General features: G+C 44.9%; 1 gene segment (V, D, J or C); it reads right to left on the bottom strand.

The window, feature by feature from the left end:
• Window positions 1–10,940: 10,940 nt before the first annotated feature.
• Window positions 10,941–11,508, bottom strand: LOC141984924 (T cell receptor beta variable 30-like). The segment is given in 2 exon segments: window positions 10,941–11,311; window positions 11,418–11,508. Coding segments are annotated over 2 exon segments (462 nt in total).
• Window positions 11,509–22,305: the final 10,797 nt, after the last annotated feature.

The raw sequence follows: 22,305 nt of genomic DNA, 5'->3' as shown, positions 1-22,305 counted from the left end.
AAGAAGGTGAAGAATCTGTGACTGATCTAAGGCTGAAGAGCCGATCTTGCAATTTCTGGGCCCTAGCGGAGTCCCTGATAAGAGACCAGAATGTGACTGGAATCCAGAACAAAAAACTCAGAGAGAAACTACTGGGAGACCCAGAATTAAGCCTTGATAAGGCAATTAGAATTTTGCCAAGCCACAGAAGTCACCCAGTCCAGAATGAAGCTTATGGAGGGTAGACAGTGCTCTCACACTATGGATATGACAGGGAATCCAAAATACCACAAAAAAAGAGACCTGAGGCAGAAAGGCATGTGCAGATCAAAGTCAGAGTCAAGCAAGAACAGTACATGGAGCTTATGATGCCGGCAAGACTAGGTGCCAGCTCATGCCGAGGCCCCTAGGCCTCAATTGAACATTTACAGATTCATAGCTGGAAACCAGTCTTGCTCACTTGTGTGTTAGTATTGTTAAAATAGGTATTAGATTTATAAAAATGTGTTTAGTGTTTAGACTTTATGAAATGCTTGTTAGTTGCTGCACGCGTTAATCTCACTTATGATATCTGTATCCCATGTTATAAGGTAATATTTAAGTGTTTGCTCTGTAATTGTACAAGTGTTTGCTCTGAAACTGTGAATCTGTACAGTCAGGAGAGAAGCATTATCAAGTGTGAACTGCTAATTTACTAGTGTTATCTCCTAACCAACAAAAGAAGGTCCATAGACATCAGACAAACCATTATGGAACATCAGAGGACAAAGACTTTGTTGATTGCTCCCCACAAACTCATGAAGAGGAGACATGCACCGAGGACTTGTCCCACTTGCTTGAACTCTGGGGAAAGGGAATAAAAATCTCTGACAGAAAGAAACTGGGGCCTGGTGTATACTACAGATTTAGGTCAACATAAGGCAGTTTATGTTGATCTAACTGTGTAAATGTCTATACTATAATGTTCCTCCCACCAGTTTAACTTGCCTGCTATGCCAACCTAATAACTCCACCTCTGTGAGAGGTGTAGCGCTTAGATCAATGTAGTTAGATTGACACAGTGTCCGTGTAGACACTGCATTGCTTATATCACCTGTTGCTGCTTTTGACAGCCTGAGCCGCACTGTGTGGGGCTGATAGCCAGAGCCCTGCCACCCTGCGCTGAAAGCTGGAGCCCCGCCACCTGGGACTCAAGCCAGAGCCCGGCCACCCTGGGACTGACAACTCGAGCTGTCAGCAGCCCCAGGCTGACAGCTGGAACCCCACCACCTGCGGCTGACAGCCCAGGGTGGCAGAGTTCCAGCTGTCAGTGCCCATAATGCCCCATTTATGTCAGTGCAACGGCTCATGGTGAGGACACACACCACCGACAGAAGGAGCATAGTGTGGATATGAAGAGCCAATTTAATTACTGCGATGGCGGTAGGTAGACCTAACTTAAGTCAACTTAATTTGATAGTATAGACATGCCCTGGGTATCTATGCTGCTTGGACTTTGAGAGGGTATGCTTTGTAAGCATAAGCTAGGGATTCCCAGCTGCTTAGCGTAGGTTAGTCCTAAAGGACATATATAGCTTGTTTATTATGGAAGCTTCTACCATGTTTTGGAACCTAAGACTGTTACTCATTGGCATGCATATGTTTACTTGCTTTACCTTGTAAATAACTCTGTTATGTCTTTTTCTTAGTTAATAAATCTTTAGTTAATGTATTATAGGGTTGACTGCCAAGTGTTGCCTTTGATGTAAGATCTAAAGTACAGTTGATCTGGGGTAAGTGACTGGTCCTTTGGGACTGGGAATAATCTGAATATTGTCATTCTTTTTGTTGTAAAGGACCATCTATCTCAAAGGCAGGCTTGCCTGGGTGGCAAGATACAGTCCAGAATGCCCAAGGGCACTGCCATGGTTAGGCTGCTATAGTGCTTGAGGAGTTTACACTTGATACTTGGCTGGTGAGATCTAAGTATAGAACTCCCACAACCAGCTTGATGGATTGTGCCCCAAATGGTAACAGTCTGCACTGAGGTTGGCATTCACACACTTGAGTCACTGTCAAGGCAGCTTGACAGAACTAAAAACAGTGTGGCAATCAGAGCAAGCCAGGACAATGCCCAGCACGTGGGGAAAGATGCAAGAGCCGCAATGGGTTACATCACTTTGAAAGAGTTTCCAGCACCAATAGAATGAGCACAGCATGGGCAAAGAGGACAGTGACACCATCACAAGTTCAGATGAATTCCTCATAGGAGCAATGGACAGCATTGCAGCAGCAGATGATTAGGCTGTAACTCTGAAAGTACACAGGGCATTTATTACTTTTAAGTCGGGCATTGGTGAACAACCCAATGTGTTGCCAGACAGTGTTAGCAGTACTAAAAGAAAAGCCACAGGTAGCAAAAGGTAAATAGGTAAAACTCAGTGCTTGCAGTGGTGAGCTTACCCTCACTAATGGCATATGCAAACTATGGGATGCTGCAGATAGATGAAACTGGGGCCCTGCAAAAAAGGGCCTAGCAAACATCCACCAGCTACACCCCTGAAAATACAGAGATTATTTTTTCAGCTACAAATTTATGATTTCCAAATGTTTTGATGGGAAGGTTTCTGAGGTCCAGGGTGGACTGTCCAGTTGCTCCCAGGGAGAGACAGAGCTCATGTATCAGAGTAGCAGCCGTGTTAGTCTGTATCTGCAAAAAGAAAAGGAGGACTTGTGGCACCTTAGAGACTAACCAATTTATTTAAGCATAAGCTTTCGTGAGCTACAGCTCACTTCATCAGATGCATGCAGTGGAAAATACAGTGAGGAGATTTCTATAGACAGAGAACATGAAACAATGGGTGTTACCATACACACTGTAACGAGAGTGATCAGGTAAGGTGAGCTATTACCAGCAGGAGAGCCGGGCGGGGGGAAGAGATGTTTTGTAGTGATAATCAAGGTGGGTCATTTCCAGCAGTTGACAAGAACGTGTGAGGAACAGTTCTTGTCCTCACACACTCTTGTCGACTGCTGGAAATGGCCCACCTTGATTATCACTACAAAACGTCTTTCCCCCGTGCCCCAGCTGGTAATAGTTCACCTTACCTGATCACTCTCATTACAGTGCGTATGGTAACACCCATAGTTTCATATTCTCTGTGTATATAAATCTCCCCACTGTATTTTCCACTGCATGCATCCGATGAAGTGAGCTGTAGCTCACGAAAGCTTATGCTCAGATAAATTGGTTAGTCTCTAAGGTGCCACAAGTACTCCTTTTCTTAGAGCACATGTAGACATACCCAAGCTAGCTTTAATCTTGATAGCTCGTGTACTGAAGAATGAAGCTACTGTAGCAAAAACTTCAGCGCAGGCTAGCCCTGAAAATTATTACCCAGGGTTCCGGGCAGGTTTGTACAGTCTATGCTGAAGTGCATGCTGCTGTGGCTTCACTATTCAGGGGCCAGAGTTAACTAGTGTGATGCTCTGTACCCTGGAGGAACACCCAGCACCCCCATGTTCATCCTTGTAAAATGATCGTGTGGTGTCCAATGCAAAGTTTGTCATGTTGGGTGTCTTCGGAAGGCTCATGATGCACTGAGCCTGGTTGTTATAGTGATGTTATTGTAATTGTTACAGTAATGTTATAGGTTATAATTTCATGTATATAGTTATGAGGCAGAAAACGTGTCCTCATGGCTTAAAATAAGACCAGGCAAAAACTCTCCAAGAGCAGAGAGGCAGTTCACACCTCATCAGGGCAGGTATGGGACAAACCCAGCCTAGCCTCACAGGAACGGCTTCCCTCACAGGAAGGGCGCTGGCCTAGGTAGCAACAAAAGAATCTATTAGACTCTCGAGGGAGTCACTCCCTTTCCTTTGGTCAGTTTGGAACTGCAATGAGGTAATCCTCATGTCAAGGCTGATTCCCCACTATGGCACTTTGAGTGCAGAAGGTGGGGGCCCGCAAGGATTCTAAAATTTAATACTGGCCACTCCCAGATTGTATTAAACTCCCAAGGTTACAGCTTTTCTCTGACCTTGGATGGGTAGATGTTGCCACCACCCAAGTGCAAAAACCCCTTTGAGAACCCAGAAAGGCAAACTTGGAAATTCCTTCCTGTGGGGTACCCTCAAGCCCTTTTACACACCCCCACCCTCCAGGGAAGAGCTGAGAAAGAAAGCAAAGGAAATCAGCTGATGCTACCAGCTAATTAAACAACATGTGCACAAACCTCTTAGGGCACAAAATCCAATCCTCTTCTTTAAAAAGGTAAATTTTATTAAAAACAAAAAGAAAAATACATTTGAAAACTCATGCTATTGCTAGATTTAAAAAACCCACTTACAAAAAGTAAGCATCAAGAATAACCTTCTTATGATACAGCTTAAAGGTTACACGCAAAACAAAAGCATTTGGGGTTAGCACAGAGAAGTCCACAAGCCATAAAGAAATAAACCTAATTGCATCTTCCTAGACATTTCCTGATCAACTTACATATCTGGGGGTTTCAAGTGAGTAGTTTCTAGATATGATTTAGATGATTTTTCATACCTGGCCCCAGCTCTTACAGCATAGCTGCTCTGACCCTTCCCCCGGGAGAACAACACAGACAGACCAAAGGGGAGTCTTGTTTCAATTTTAAAAAGTTCTAGCCTTCCCATTGGCTCTTTTGGCCAGGTGTCCACTCAATTCCTTTTACCTATGCATGCAGTCAGATTTTTTAACCCTTTACAGGTAAAGCAAGTAGAGAACAGCTACTAAGAGGGATTTGATAACTAAATGGCTGTCTGGGTCCATAATAGGGAGCTCCCCCCCCCTTCATTATCACAGCTCACCTGACTCTGAAGGAGGGGAGGTAACCAAGAGGGAAGAAAGGACATGATAAAAGGGGGAGACATTTGCCATTGCTCTCTCTCTCTCTTCCACCTACAGCTACAGACACCACACCAAGCGACTGAAGCACTGATGAAAGGGGAGAGCCTGGCTGAAGAGCAACCAGCCAGCCTGTGGTGAGAAGCATCTAAGTTGATACGTTTCAGAGTGTTTTCTTTTCATGTGCTATAATATATATTCTGCTTACTGTATTTTTCACTCCATGCATCTGATGAAGTGGGTTTTAGCCCACGAAAGCTTATGCCCAAATAAATTTGTTAGTCTCTAAGGTGCCACAAGGATTCCTCGTTGGCTTTTTTAAGTTTGAGGGCATTGAAAGTGTTAAGATCAGCTTAGAATGCGTTTTGCTTTTATTTCATTTGACCAAAGCTGACTTGTTATGCTTTGACTTATAATCACTTAAAATCTATCTTTATAGTTAATTAATCTGTTTGTTTATTCTACCTGAAGCAGTGTGCTTGGTTTGAAGCATGTCAGAGACTTTCCTTGGGATAACAAGCCTGGTACATATCAATTTCTTTGTTAAATTGACGAATTCATATAAGCTTGCAGCATCCAGCGGGCATAACTGGACACTGCAAGATGGAGGTTCCTAGGGTTGTGTCTGGGACCGGAGATATTGGCTAGTGTCATTCAGTTGCAAGTAGCTGGGAGTAGCTTACATGCCAGAGGCTGTGTTTGAGTAGCCCAGGAGTGGGGCTTCTCATAGCAGAGGAGAGTAAGGCTGGCTCCCAGAGCCAAGGATTGGAGTGACCTAGCAGATCACAGGTCGGGATAACACCAGAGGGGAATGTCACAACTAGATTAAAGCTAGCTCAGGTATGTCAACTCAAGCTACAGTCACACCCCATTACTTCAGTCTAGATATACCTAGAGAGAGACAGAGAGAGATCCACATTGAAAACTGCACCTTTTCAACCTGAAAATGGGCATTTTCACACAATTCTGTTTTGCAGAAACATTTGAACATTTTGTTTTCATTCCAATGCAAAATGAAAATAAATTCTGAAAGCTCAAAAGTTGTGGCAGAACAGAATTGTTGTTCTCCGGCCAGTTCTATTCCAGACACAACAGCTCTGATTTCCCTCAGGTAGACAAGGAGCACCACCTAGTGGATGGAGAGGGATTTTACATGGAGACGTCACCTTTCAAGCAAACACTCTTTGATAGTTGTGGCCCAGTCTAGGGCCATTTAACATATGAATGCTTTTCTGACCAAGCACACTCTAAAAAATAATAGTATACAAATCCTCTCTGCTGCTGCTTTGTGTCTTTCCTTCTTGGGATTTTCCTTGATATCAACTCAGTTGTGATCAAATTTGTGTAAGACACTAAAAGCAGCCTGTCAGCAAACAGCCAGGAGAAAAAAACAGTGACCTGGAGAGACCAAAAGCAGAGGGAGCTGCAGACAATGGGAGGAGATGTAGTTCAACAGATATCAAATTGCAACACAGGTAAAACCTGGAGGGATGTAACGAGGCAGCCTCCCCCATCACACGAAAGCAAATTCATTTTACTCTTGTCTCCTTCATACTACTGTAATTATTGTAACCCACTGTGATAGTGGCCACTGAATGGAACAGTATTAGTTTGAGAACAGCAACCATACAGCCTATTCTCCAGGTCTTGTCCACTCTAATAACTCAAGAAATATAGTGTCCATCCCCATCTTTAGGGAGTAACAAATCATGTTGTTATAAAAAATATTGTTATAATATTGTTATAAAATATTGTTATACATTTTTTCTTCCTATCCAAAAGCACATTCTACCACCATTCTGCACTTGCTCAGCCTATAGTTGAACTGCTCCTCACTACTGCCCAGGCTGCCTGTGTATGGCTTCATGAGCCATGGAAGCAAGGGTAGGCTGGGTCCCCAAGGGTAACTGTTGGCGTTTCAACATCCCCAACAGTAATTTTCTGGTCTGGGAAGTAAGTCCCTTCTTGCAGCTGTTCGAACAGCCCAGAGTTCCTAAACATGAGAGCATCATGCACCTTTCCTGGCCATCCCACGTGGATGTCGGTGAAATGTCCCTTGTGATCCACCAGTGCTTGCAGCACCATTGAGAAGTACCCCTTGCAATTTATGTACTGGTTGGCAAGGTGGTCCGGTGCCAAGATAGGTATTCCTGTGCTTCTCTGACTGCTACCAGTAGCAGTCAGGCGTTGCAAGCTTCCACAGGGCTATTGCCACTTGCTTCACAACTGTCAGGGCACGTATTGCAATGCCTGACTGCTACCGGTCAGTCAGGAATCAATTCGGAGAGGGAAAATCTACTGTAGGGGCTGCTGTGATCCAAGATAGGTATTCCTGTGCTTCAGGGTGGGGAAAAGCAACTCACAAAGTTCCATGAAAGTGCCCTTACGCACACGAAAGTTTTGCAGCCACTGGGAATCATTCCAGACCTGCAACACTATGCGGTCCCACCAGTCTGTGCTTGTTTGCTGGGCCCAGAATCAGTGTTCCACTGTATCAACCTGCCCCATTGGGGCCATGATGTCCCATCTGGCACATTCTGTGCTTTCAGGAATGTCTGTGTCCATGTCCTCCTCAGAATCATCCTCATGCTGGCGTCTCCTAGCCAGGTTCTGCACATACTGCAGGATAATGTGCGAGGTGTTTACAATGCTCACAACAGCACCGCTGAGCTGAGCGGGCTCCGTGCTTGCCATGCTATGGCGTCTGCACAGGTAACCCACAAAAAAGGCATGAAATGATTGTTTGCCATTGCTTTCACAGAGGGAGGGAGAGAGGGAGAGAAGGGAGACTAAAACCTGTACCTAAAACCACCCGTGCCAATGTTTTTACCCCATCAGGCGTTGGAAGCTTAACTCAGAATTCCAATGGGCAATGGGGACTGTGGGATAGCTACCCACAGTGCACCACTCCATGAGTCGATGCTAGCCATGGTATTGAGGACACAGTCCACCGACCTACTGCGCTTAGTGGGGACATACACAATCGACTTCTATAAAATTGACCTAATTTCATAGTGTAGGCATGCCCATAGTTCCATCAGCCTACCCCACTCCTCCCACTACCAAAATAATCTTCTCCCTCCCTGATCTCAGAGGAATCTGCTGCGGAGACCCCCTTGCCAAGAGAATCTCTTCTGAAAAGCTTGGAGGCATATATCAGATACATGGCTATATATACATGGCTGATGTTGCTTCCATGCTGCGATTTTACCCATAGCTTGTCATCCCAAAACTGTGTTCACAGCCAGCTTTGCTATCCCCTCTCTTTACATACAGCTGCTGCTTGCTGCACTACAGGGGATGGGCACACAGGCCTGTGCCTGGGGAGGAGGGCAAATTTTTGTCCAGGTGCTGCACACACTTGTCTTGGTGTGCGGCTCCACGCACAGTAATACACTCCTGTGTCATCTGCTAAGAGGCCATTGATGCTCAAGAGGAACTCCTCATCCTTGGATCTGCTTGCGTTGAAGTGGTTCGGCCCAGTATTATCTGCTTGACCAGTGCTTACTGAGTAGGCGAGCATGTGGATCTGTCCACCAGGAAGCTGCCTATACCAGTAGATGTTGGGGTTAGATGTCCCTTCCAAAGAACATTCTAGGGAAGCCTGTCTGCCCAGCTGTTCCACCATTGACTGGGGGCTCTGGACAATGGTTGCAGAGCGAGTGCCTACAATCCAACAGGGAAACGAGAAACTATTAGCAGAAAGAATAAAATTCACTGAATGCAAAACGCCCCTCCCCGCAATGATTCATGCACTGGTAGAAAATTAAGTGCAGAAAAGTTGATTATAATTTACCATCAATCATCAATAATTATTCACCAATAATTAATTAATGTATTTATGGTTGCTTGGAGCTGTTCTACACACAAACGTCAACCAAATTAACTACATCATTTGTATGTCATACCTTTAGTTATTTCAGGTGGGCACTCTTATTTGGGAATAAAAGTATTCTGTCAATTTAGCTTAACTTGGTTAAAAAAACCAAACAGCAATGTAATAGTTTTAGCATGTAATGGGTGTCGCCAGTTTAGAATCTCTCTTTCATATATAAAGTCAAATTGCTTAAACGCTGTGCAGGATCACAACCAGAGTTTTCAGCACCTTGCAGGACTAAGCTGTGGGTGAACTGCTAAATAACTTCTTTGTCTTTTTGAAGCCTACTTGAAGCAAGGGGACATCTTATATTCAAATATATTTTATTAGTATATTATAGTTCCTCAGGTTTGTAAAGCATTTTGGGATATAAAATGAAACAGAAATGTATCTATTATAATACTGATCTGGAAATAATATAATCATGAATCGTTATAATTATATTTTAATTAATAAAATAATACAGACATTGCATATACTTAACACAAAGTATGCTAATATGTTATAAACCAACAAATTAGAATAGATTGATAGATAGATGATAGATGATTTATTTACAAATCACACTAAGGGTGCTTTTGAAATTCTCCTCCAGAATGTGAAAAATGGAACAATTCTATTAATGCAAAGAGCCAACCCAATATATCATGTCTATACATATGATGTCGTACATGTTATATACATACAGTACATACATCAGTACAAACATACATATATATTATACACAAATTTATATTCAAACTGAAAATACAAATGAAAAAATGGTTTTACTCACATGAAACAAGAAACCAGAAAAGTGCTGGGACTGAATACATGTTCCCCTTTAAGTCGTCGTCTGAAAAGTTTCTCTGGCTGAAGCCTGAAACTTCCCCTTTCAGTCCTTAGTGCAGGAAGCTGTGTAACTGCCATTTCACTGCATCCACCGCCATCTCAATTTCTCAGGGTCTAAACAGAGCTATGGTCTCACTCCCATGGACTTCAGGGCACATGACACATTATCAGATTGAGCCTCAGATGCTTAACTGTTAGGAAATCTCTCACATTCATGTGCAGGATTCAACTGATCATCTGATTTGGTGTCTGGGAAGAATGCCTCATCCCCAGGGGCATATCAGCATATGTGCCTGTGGAGCTGTGAGCAGGAACTATCATGTGACTGTGGGTGAGAGAGAAAATTCTGGGGCATTGGTACTTCTCATCTTCTTTGATATTTCTAAACATTCAGTTTCTTTTTAGAAGTAGTTTAACCCCTCACTCACATCCCTCACACATGTTTTGTCACCTGTACAGTTTTAATGCAAGACAGCAAAGCAGGAAACAGGAGTCCATCAGGAGGCCAGAACCACACGGGCAGTTGCAAGATTTGGTCAAAGTCTGTTATTCTCCAATTGAGACGACATGAGTGATTTTATATCAGCCCATTCGAAGAGAGTTCCACTGCTTAGAATGTATAACTGTTCCTGCACAGAGAGCATCCACTGACAAATACAGATGCAGACAGAGACAGGCCAAATTCAACCATGCCATCAGCTGGCATAGAACATCTTCAACAGGACAGGCAGCTGTTTAATCCAAGGCAAAATTTGGTTTTCATCAATATAGCTCCTTTCCCAATCTCTAGGACATCCATCAGAGAGATAATTCCAATGTCTAATAGATCACTTCAATAGGAAAAGTGGTAGATTCTGGTGCGAAGGCCAGTGGACTGGGAGTCAGGACTCCTGGATTCTATCCCCTAGCTCTGTCAGCAAATCATTGCATGACCTGGGGCAGTTTAACCCATTTCATATGCTCGCTCTCTGTCTCTCTGAGGTTTCTTTCATGATTCCCTAATATCAAGCTGAAATCTCCTCTCGACTCCATCTGTGGTCAAAAGGCCGTAGAACCAGAGCCAACTGAGCAAAGGGGACCTTTTCGTCTGGAGAAATGGGAAATGTTCCCTGAAGGCGAGGTGTGTGTTAGACAGGCAGTAGTCCCCCTGGAGGGAGAAAATAATGTCCATTTATACCTAGGCTGGTGAATACATCACAGGGAATAATCCTGCCGTGGCTGGAAAGGGCTTGGATCCGATGTGGCCTCAGACATCTCTTCCATCGCTAATAGCTGTGAGGAAACATGACACAGATGCTCCGCGTCAAGGAACGAAGGGAGAAGCTGGGGCTGTGACGCACAGTGTCTGTGGGAGGGGGCAGGGCCGGGGCCCGAGCTAATGGGTGAAACCTGATCTCAGCTCAGCTGCTCACAGCGGCGGGGGAGGGGGAGTTTTTGTCCAGGGGCTGCACCCGCTCGGCTCAGTGTGCGGCTCCAGGCGCAGTAATACAGCCCCGTGTCGTTGGGGAAGAAGCCGTCTGTGCTCAGCGTGAAGTTCTTCTTGGTCGGTCGGGCAGCCTGAAAGTGTCTCTCCGAACTGTCGTCAATCAAATCCTTGCCTCTGGAGAGAAAGAGCATGTGCAGGGCTCCACCCTGGGGAGGCTGCCGGTACCAGTACATGTAGGGCTCTTCATTGTATCCCTGCAGGTAGCAGTGCAGCGGGACAGAGGAGCCGGGGGGCAGAGCAAGGAATCGGGGGGTCTGGTGGAGAGTCTGAGAGCGCCCGTCTGTGAATGAGACACAGAGATGAACGGAGAAAGAAAGAGGAAATGAGTCCGAAAGAAAGAAGGCAGGTAAATGGCAATGAGAAATATCGCTCAGTTCTCCCCTTACAGTGCGGGAGGGTCAGGAGGGTGAGAAGCAGCCACAGACGCTCCGGCATCTTGCTGCCCTGCAAACTCACAGATCGCAGAGCCGGACCCATCGTCTCTCTAAGGCCGCGTACGCTGCTCTTCAGACATTTGACACCAATATTCAAATTCTCCTTTCACATGTTCCCTCTCTCCCGCTCTTGACCCACAGTTTGTGACGCTCTTTTCCTGGCCCTTTATATACCTTACTCTCTCCTTCTCTTTGACACTCCCCTCTGTTCCACTTTCTCTTTCCAGTCTCCTCTCTCTATCTGTCCTCTTCCCTCCCTCGAACTGCTCAAGCACAAATCATTTTATTTCTGTGCCTCTGTCACTGCTCTTGTCACCCAGACCTTCCTACCCAAACCTCGCCCACCAGTGAACTCTGCCAACCCCTCCAGGTTTGGTCAGGTTATAGAATTTCACCATCCAGCTAACAGAGCATCCTGTCCACCTCCCTTGTTCCTGGACCTTTCCTTCTAAAGCTGTTTGAAATTATCCTTCCCTCTCACACACACACATGACAGAACGGGAAAATGCTGCTGCCCTCTTCCCCTCTGGCTAATCCAAGGCACTTTCAGCTCCAGTAATATTCCCCAATAACTCCTCTTAGGGGCAACACATTGCAAGAGAGGGATATCCTGGAGAGCACACCAAAAGTTGTGACAAGCACCTTTACCACTGTGTCAGCCCAGCCACCAGCAACCAATGCCAGCATAGGGGCCACTATTTAAGTGAGGGAAGAGTGGAGTGGAAAGGCAGAAGTTGGGTGTCTGGTTGCCACGGGAGGGCAGGTAGATGGGCCCCTATGTTAGGGAGGGATCAAAATGTGGGATAATAAGGAAGGGAAGGGGGATGTCTGGCTTGACCAATGTTTGTAGCACGGCTTCCTGGCCTATGACCCAGCAAATCCAGCCCTCATATCATTGCATTACTGAATACTACTTAGCAATTAAATGTTAAGTAATTAAAGCCTGCCCCTACTCCAACTGATGCTAATGGCAGAGTGTGTATGACTCCACCATGGGCTCAGGAGTTGCAAGTCTCCCAACAACCCTTTGAAGTAACAGGTGATTTACATGTGAAGATGATGAGGCACAGAGATGCCTTTAAATGTCTAGTCAGTGACTGAACTGGGAGATGAACTTAGAAGTTCCTGACTTCTGGCCTCACTCTTCAAAACAAAAGCACCCCAGTCTGAAACCAGGTTCCTTTAGCAGATCTGTTGCATCAGCACCTCCAACAGAGAGATGAGCGGTGAATGGAGTGAGGGTGACACACACTGGCAGCACAGTGGAAATGTAGCCTCTGAATCCTAGAGCTGTGGTTCTAACATTGAAGTGAATGGGACTGTTCCTTGGGCCACGGGGATCTGTGCTAGCTTATTACATAGTTGTGGGTCATTCATATGTTTTCTGTACATGTTTTATATACTTAGCATGGATAGAAAAATATTTTGTTTATTGTGGAAATTAAAAGCAAAAGAGAATATTTTAAATGTTACAATATTTCTTTGTATAACCAGTCTATTTCTGTGTCAGTTTATACAGTCTATATGGATGAAGATAAAAGGGGAAATAAACAGAGGTAGTGTCATGGTAAGGGTCTACTTCAGGCCACCAAATCAAAAAGAGGAGCCGGATGAGGCATTTTTAGAATAAATAGTAGAAGAATCCAAAGCACAGAATAAATGAGGGACTTTAACTACCTAGATATCTGTTGGAAAATAACACAGCAGCACACAAACTGTCAAACAAATTCTTGGAATGTGTAGGGGACAACTTTTTGTTTCAGGAAGTGTAGGAAGCACCTAAGAAGGCAGCTATTTTTGGTTTGACTCTAATAGGGAGAAACTGGTTGAGAATCTGAAGGTGGAAGGCAACTTGGGTGCAAGTGATTGTGAAATGATAGAGTTCATGATTCTGAGGAAAGGAAGGAGTGAGAGCAGTAGACTAAAAACAATGAACTTCAACAAAGAAGACTTCAACAAACTCAGGGGACTGATAAGTTTGGTTCCATGGGAAGGAAATCTTAGGGAAACAGGAATTCAGGAAAGCTGGCAGTTTCTAAACCTGACTATACCACACAGTTTTGTCAACAAAAGCCAGTGGGGAACGGGGAGCTGAGAGGGCAGGCAGCCCCTGTGGGGCAGCAGGGCTCCCATCAGGGAGCTGCCAGCAAAGCTGAGAGACCCAGCTCTCAGCTCCCCACACTACCCTTCTTAGGTCGGTGGAAGCGCTCCTGGTGAGGACATGCACTACCGACCCAAGGAGGGTAGTAGGTATGGACATCAGCCTTTGTAGTAATTAATGCAACAGTTGTAAGTCAACCTAACATAAGTTGGCTTATCTTTGTAGTTGTGGCAAATTGCCAGCACAATTATGATGGGTCCCACACTTCCTCTTCTTGTGTGTGTGTGTGTGTGTGGGGGGGGGGGTTCAGGGTGCAGTTTCATGCCCCTGAACTAGGGTATCCACTGTCCCACTAGTAACCCAGAGAAGGGTAGTGAAGAGGGAGGAACCTAGGCCCACATTCTACTCCGGGTCCCAGCCCAGGGGCCCTAGGGATAGTGGCAAACCACTTGAACTAGTGCTTCCTTCCCCTGGGCTACTTCCCTCTCCTGCTCTTCAGCTTGTGGAGCTTCCTGCCCTCTCTCTGCACAAGCCGGGTGTCTCTTTACCTAGGGTCTTGGTCTTCTAGCCAGCCACAGAACTCCTCCAAACTGCTGTCTGCTCCAACACCAAACCACTCTGCTCCAACTCCTTCCCCTGGCTGATTGAAGCAGGGGGGTTTTATCAGGTGACTGGCTTCAGGTGCTCTAATTGGCTTCAGGTGCTTTTATTTAATCTATAGCAACCTTTCTTCCCTCTATAGGGAATAAGGCTTCTCCTCATCCTGGGGCTTACATATGTCTCCTAGATCACTCTCCTTCTGCCTTCTGGCCATGCTGTATCACATAGTGTAGACATAGTCTAAAAGAAAAGATATTAAAGGAACAACAGCAAAATATCCCAATGCGGAGAAAAGATAGGAAAAATAGTAAGAGACCATTATGGCTGTATCAGGAGCTCTTTAAGGACTTGAAAATCAAAATGAAATCCTACAAAAAGTGGAAACAAGGAGAAATTGCTACTAATGAGTTTAAAAGCATTATAAAAGCACAAATATGTAGGAAAAAGTTTGAATGACTAAATGTCCTAGAACTTTAAAACAACATAAAAAGTAATAAGAAGAGGTTCTATAAATATATTAGAAGTAAGAGAACAACAAAGGAAAGTGTAGGTCCATTACTTAATGGGGAAGGAGAGCAAATAACAGATGACACAGAGAAAGCTGAATATTAAATGCCTTTTTTACCTCACTCTTCCCTAAAAACGTTGATAGTGATTATATGCTTTTCACAATAAATATTAACAAAAACAATTAATATTAACAGACAATAATTAAGACAGAAGGATTTCAGACTAGAATAAGAAAAGAACAGGTTAAGGAATAGATAGACAAGGTGGGTGAGGTAACATCTTTTATTGGACCAACTTCTATTGGTCCAATAAAAGCTTTTAAGCTTACATAGAGCTCTTCTTCAGGTCTGGGAAACGTACTTAGAGTGGAGTGTCACAGCTAAATACAAGGTGGATCTATGGGTCCTAAACATGCCTATCACAATACGTTGTGTACCTCATCCAGTGCACTAAATGCCCCAATAACAACTATGTGGGTTAGACCAGATGATCACTATGCTCTCAAATGACCTCACACTGGAAAATGATAAAAGACAAAAACACCCTGTCATGTGTGGGTGAACATTTTTCACAAAGCGATCACTCCATATCTGACCCACCAGTCCTCATCCTCAAAGGAAACCTGCACAACACTTTCAAAAGATGATCCTGGGAGCTTAAATTCATAACTTTGCTAGACACTAAAAATCACGGACTGAACAGAGACACTGGATTTATGGCTTATTACAACAATCTGTGACCTACTAACAAACCCCTCCCAGCTGCCTTACTCCCCCCCACCCTTTCATTCCTGTGGATGAGGGATGTTAACAGGTCACTTCTCTGTGAATGATCCCTTGAAATATGTGTTAACTACTTATGCTAAACAATCTGTTCCACCTATTTAACTGTCATACTCTGAAGGTATGTCTACGCTGCAAAGTTGTCGACAAAACTTTTGTCTTTCACTGGTATTTTAAGAAGCCCCCCCATGAAAGACAAAAGTTTTGCCGACGCAGGTGGCAGTGTGAACGCAACTTTGTCGGCAGGAGTGCTCTCCTGCCGACAAAGCTAACGCCACTCGTGGGGATGGAAGTATTTTGTCAGCAAAAGGGCAGACAGAGAGCGTTTATACACGCTGACTTTTAGCGACAAGGCTGTGTTGACACACCTTGCCGCTAAAAGCTGTGTGGTGCAGATAAGCCCGCTGAAAAGAAGAGCTCTGTGGACCTCAAAAGTTTGTCTCTCTCACCAACTGAAGTTGGTCCAATAAAAGATATTACCTCACCCACGTTGTCTCTCTAATACCTTGGGACTGACACAGCTACAACAACATTGCACATAACAACAGTATGTTAAGGAACATTGAGATGAGATAGATGTATTCAAGTTGGCAGTGTCTGTTGAAATTCACTATACAATACCTAAGGAACTAGCCAAAGCAATATCTGAATAATAATAATGTTGAAGAACTCACAGAGGACAGTGAGGTCCCAGAGGACTGGAGATGAGTAAACACAGCACCTGTCTTGTAAAAGGGGAAGAAGGAGGACCCAGGGAAATATAGACTGGTGACCGTAACATCCATATTTGGAAAGATACTGCAAGAAATTATTAAACAATCATTTTGTTTAAACCTGGGGGATTATAAGATGATAAGAAATAGCCACCATGAATTTGTCAAGAACAAATCATGCAAACCAATCTAATTTCCTTCTTTGACCTGGTAATTGGCCTTCTCAATGGGGAGGAGCAGTAAATACAATATATCTGGACTTAAGTAAAGTTTTCGACACAGTCCCACATTACATTTTTATAACTAAACTAGGGAAATATGGCCTAGGTGAAATTACTATAGGGCAAGAGAGCACGGGAGGAAACACAAGGAGGAGGGCGCAACAGGGAAGGCCTCATGATTCATACTGAGAAAGTAGGGCAATCAGCTAGTTATCTTAGGTGCCTGTACATGAACGCAAGAAGCTTGGGATACAAGCTGAAAGAATTGGAAGTCCTGGCACAGTAAAGGAACTATGATGTGATTGGAATAACAGAGACTTGTTGGGGTAACTCACATGACTGGAGCACTGTCATGGATGGGCATAAACTGTTCAGGAAGGACACGTGGGGGAGAAAAGGTGGAGGAGTTGCACTGTATGTAAGAGAGCAGTAGGATTGCTCAGAGGTCCAGTATGAAACAGGAGAGAAGCCTGTTGAGAGTCTTTGGGTTAAGTTTACAGGAGAGAGTAACAAGGGTGATGTCATGGTGGGCGTCTGCTATAGACCACCAGACCGGGAGGATTGAGGTAGACGAGGCTTTCTTCAGACAACTAAGAGAAGTTTCCAGATCAGAGGCCCTGGTTCTCATGGGGGACTTCAATCACCCTGACATCTGCTGGGAGAGCAATACAACAATGCACAGACAATCAGGGAAGTTTTTGGAGATCGCTGGGGACAACTTCCTGGTGCAAGTACTGGAGGAACCAACTAGGGGCCGTGCTCTTCTTGACCGGCTGCTCACAAACAGGGAAGAACTGGTAGGGAAAGTAGAAGTGGCAACCTGGGCAGCAGTGACCATGAGATGGTCAAGTTCAGGATCCTGACAAAAGGAACAAAGGAGAGCAGCAGAATACTGATCCTGGACTTCAGAAAAGCAGACTTTGACTTCCTCAGGGAACTGATGGGCAGGATCCCCTGGGACGCTAATATGAGGAGGAAAGGAGTTCAGGAGAGCTGGCTGTATTTTAAAGAAGCCTTATTGAGGGCACAGGAACAAACCATCCCAAAGTGCAGAAAGAATAGCAAATATGGCAGGTGACCAGCTTGGCTTAACAGAGAAATCTTTGGTGAGCTTAAACACAAAAAGGAAGCTTACAAGAAGGGAAACTTGGACAGGTGACTAGGGAGGAGTGTAAAGATATTGCTTGAGCATGCAGGGGTGTAATCAGGAAGGCCAAAGCACAACTGGAGTTGCAGCTAGCAAGGGATGTGAAGGGTAACAAAAATGGTTTCTACAGGTATGTTAGCAACAAGAAGAAGGTCAGGGAAAGTGTGGGACCCTTACTGAATGGGGGAGGCAACCTAGTGAGAGATGATGTGGAAAAAGCTGAAGTACTCAATGTTTATTTTTGCCTCAGTCTTCACAGACAAGGTCAGCTCCCAGACTGCTGCCCTGGGCAGCACAGTATGGAGAGGAGGTGACTAGCCCTCAATGGTGAAAGAACAGGTTAAGCACTACTTAGAAAAGCTGGATATGCACAAGTATATGGGGCCAGATGCAATGCATCCAAAGGTGCTGAGGGAGTTGGCTGATGTGATTGCAGAGCCATTGCCAATATGGTGGTCACTGGGGGAGATCCCGGACGACTGGAAAAAAGCGAATATAGTGCCCATCTTTAAAAAAAGGAAGAAGGAGGATCCGGGGAACTACAGAGCGGTCAGCCTCACCTCAGTCCCCGGAAAAATCATGGAGCAGGTCCTCAAGGAATCCATTTTGAAGCACTTGGAGGAGAGGAAGGTGATCGGGAACAGTCAACATGGATTCACCAAGGGCAAGTCATGCCTGACCAACCTGATTGCCTTCTATGATGAGATAACTGGCTCTGTGGATATGGGAAAAGTGGTGGATGTGATATACCTTGACTTTAGCAATGCTTTTGATACGGTCTTCCACAGTATTCTTGCCAGCAAGTTAAAGAAGTATGGATTGGATGAATGGACTATAAGGTGGATAGAAAGCTGGCTAGATCGTTGGGCTCAAAGGGTAGTGCTCAAAGGCTCAATGTCTAGTTGTCAGTGCCCCAGGGGTCAGTCCTGGGGCCCGTTTTGTTCAATATCTTCATTAATGATCTGGAGGATGGGATGGATTACACCCTCAGCAAGTTCACAGATGACACTAAGCCGAGGGGAGAGGTAGATATGCTGGAGGGCAGGGATAGGGTCCAGAGTGACCTAGACAAATTGGAGGATTGGGCTAAAAGAAATCTGATGAGGTTCAGCAAGGACAAGTGCAGAGTCCTTCACTTAGGACAGAAGAATCCTATGCACTGCTACAGGTTGGGTACCAACTGGCTAAGCAGCAGTTCTGCAGAAAAGGACCTGGGGATTACAGTGGATGAGAAGCTGGATATGAGTCAGCAGTGTGCCCTTGTTACCAAGAAGGTTAACGGCATATTGGGCTGCATTAGTAGGAGCGTTGCCAGCAGATCGAGGGGAGTGATTATTGCCCTCTATTTGGCACTGGTGAGGCCACATCTGGAGTACTGAGTCCAGTTTTGGGCCCCCCGCTACAGAAAGGTTGTGGACAAATTGGAGAGAGTCCAGTGGAGGGCAACGAAAATGATCAGGGAGCTGGGGCACATGACTTACAAGGAGAAGCTGAGGGAACTGGGCTTGTTTAGTCTGCAGAAGAGAAGAGTGAGCGGGGATTTGATATCAGCCTTCAACTACCTGAAGGGGGGTTCCAGAGAGGATGAAGCTCAGCTGTTCTCAATGGTGGTAGATGACAGAACAAGGAACAATGGTCTCAAGTTGCAGTGTGGGAGGTTTAGGTTGGATATAAGGAAAAACTATTTCACTAGGAGGATGGTGAAGCACTGGAATGGGTTACCTAGGGAGGTGGTGGAATCTCCCTCCTTAGAGGTTTTTAAGGCCCAGTTTGACAAATCCCTGGCTGGGATGATTTAGTTGGGGTTGGTCTTGATTTGTGCAGGAGGTTGTGCTAGATGACTTCCTGAGGTCTCTTCCAACCCTAATTTTCTATGATTCTATGATTCTAAGTTATTGAAAGACCATCTCAAAGAGTAGTTATCAATGATTCGGTGTCAAACTGGGAGGACATATGAACTGGGGTCCTGCAGGATCTGTCTTGGGTCCTGTACTGTTCAGTATAATGACTTTCTTGGTAGACTGGTGAGTATGCTTATAATATTTGTGTATGATACCAAGCTGGTAAATGTTGCAAGCATTTTGGAGGACTGAATTAGAATTCAGAATGATCTCGATAAATTGGAGAAATCAGTAAGATAAAATTTAATAAAGACAAGTGAAAAATACTGAACTTCAGAAGGAAAAATCAAATGCACAACTTCAAAATGAAAAATAACTAACTAGGCAGCAGTTCTGCAGAAAAGTATCTGAGGGTTATAGTTGATCACGAACTGAATATGAATCAACAGTCTGATGCTGAAACGAAAAAGACGTTACCTGTCAGCTCTGTGTTCTTGGGGAACCAGGGTGCAGTATCCAGCCTGTCTGACTCACAAAGGACATGCCCCCCCCCCGTCCCCAGCCCCCTCCCCCGCCAGCCTCTGCTTGAACCAAAACTGATCAGAAGAAAGATTTGCAAAAAGCAATGAAAAGGCAGTGGGAGACCCCTCCAGACAAGAGTGTCAGGATTAAGGCAACTCCCCTAGCCTCATTTGCATCGAAGATGGGACAGGGAGGCATCTCTATTAGCATACAGAATGGAGAACAGAGATTCCAAGGCAAGAACTGGACCAGAAAAGCACAGAAGCACTTCATGATGGGGGATCTCTGCTCCAGATGTTAATGAATCCATGGCTGCACACACCCAGCTCAGTAGTTATCAGATGAATTCTAGTAATAAATCCTTTATTGGTATCCAAAATACTGAAGCTGCCTAATTGCATTGTGAGCTCCCTCGAAGGAACACTGCCCATAGCCAGGAATAATCAGTTCCTATTGTCTAGCCTGAACAAAACAATTTGGTATTCTCACTTGAGCCATCAATTTACCCATAAACAAATCTAGTCTTCTCCTTTGAACCATTGTTGTTTCCCTCCAAAAAAACCCCTACCCACGCTCAAGTAAGTGTTCTGATGCCTGGATCCAAATCTGCATGAGTTCCATTGGGACTTCATCTTCTCCTGACTGATCGTGCTGGAGGCTCTGCCTGTCTCCAGCACTCCGGACCCTCAGCCACCACAACCTGGGAACCCTGACAGGTTCAAGCATCATGGAGTGGTGAGAACCCAACTCTCTCTCTCTCTCTCTCTCTCTCTGTTTTTTTTCTAGTCTAGGTATAGCTTTCTAACCCTGACTTGTGTGATCAGTTATAGTTTTCTAAACCTGATTTTTAAAATCAAATTTAAGCTAGATTTAATATTGCAACTGTTTTGTTTGTTTGGCTCTCCTTGTATGGTCATTACCTGATAATAAATAACTTTTATGATTAGGCTGGTTGCTTCCCTCTCTCTCTCTCTTTTGTGTTTTTGGCTTCCCCATTTGCTCTGCAGCAACGCTCCTCTTACCTAAGCTAAACATCCCTGCAGCACCCAAAAATCCTGTGTGGTTTGCTCATCAAGTGGGTTACTACCAGAAAAATTGTAAGGTGAAAGTGGGGATAGGGAAGTGCTGAAACTGTGGCATAGGAGGGTGGCAGCTTGGAAGTGCTGTTCGACCCAGCCTGCTGAGTCCAGGGACATATAAGGGGTCAGCTTGGGAGTACTGATTGACCCGGTCCTCTCAGATACGCTCTGTTAATGTGTGTGTGTGTTCATCTGATTCTGGGGCTAGAGAAACCCAGCCCTGGGGAACCTAGGTCCTGCAGGATAGCTCCATTGGGAGGGACTTGCAGAAGGGAGAAGTAGAGCTCTGTATGAGAACACAAGTGACACAAATAGTACATTGATAGAATTACAGAATGCCCCCTTCCCCCGCAGAAGAGTAACCCTAATAAATTAGCATACCCCAAAGTAATGGGCAAATCTGGTAACAAGGGCAAATGTCTTTCTGTGAAATATTAACAGAAGTGTTGTATGTAAGACGCAGGAGGGAATTGTTCCACTCTACTCAGCACTGCTGTGGCCTCAGCTGGAGTACTGCATCCAGTTCTGGGCATCACACTTTACCAAAGACGTGAACAAATTAGAGAGTCCAGAGGAGGCCTGAGGTTTTTAAGAAGAGGTTAGACAAACATCTGTCAGGGATGGTCTAGGTATACTTAATCCTGCTTTAGCACAGGGGGATGGACTAAATGACCACTTGAGGTCCCTTCCAGATCTACATTTCTGTGATTCTATGAATTTTGTGGCAGTTCTCTGAATTCTCCAACTATATTGACCTCCTTATGGTGGGGTGAGCTTTCAAACTGCAGTGCAGAATATACGTTCCAAGACTTCCAGCTGACTTGTAGCATTCTGACATATATGCATATGTGGGTGGATGCCACTGCCCCCTTCTTGACAGGCTGTTTCAGACCTTTAGCCTTTTACAGTTCTCTTTGTTTCCCTCTATGGTGGAACTGTGGGGTGCGCCCCCCAGGGGGGCATGAACGAATGTTTGGGGGCATGTGGTGGGGCCCGGGTCAGCCCCCACTGAGGTCGAGGAGAGAGCGCCACCCATCCCCGCTCTGCCCCCTGCCCAGATCCGACCCCAGCCACAGCTCCACTCTGCCCCCTGCTCTGCCCCCAGCTAGAGCTGTAACTAGGCATTTTAGCACCCTGGGTGAGCAAGCATATTTGCACCCCCTAGCAGGGTTTTTTTAGATGATATGAGTTAGGATATTATAGAGTAATGATAATGCGTTTATTTTTGCGTATCAGTACAGTACATAGAAAATAAAAGCTACTGTATGATTCTTTTAGGTGCCACATTAATTTTCATACAATCCTTTAACAACCCTATAGTATC

This window comes from Natator depressus, chromosome 1 (genome assembly GCF_965152275.1).
Source record: "Natator depressus isolate rNatDep1 chromosome 1, rNatDep2.hap1, whole genome shotgun sequence".
NCBI lineage: Eukaryota > Metazoa > Chordata > Testudines > Cheloniidae > Natator > Natator depressus.
This window is presented reverse-complemented; position numbering and strand designations above follow the sequence as displayed.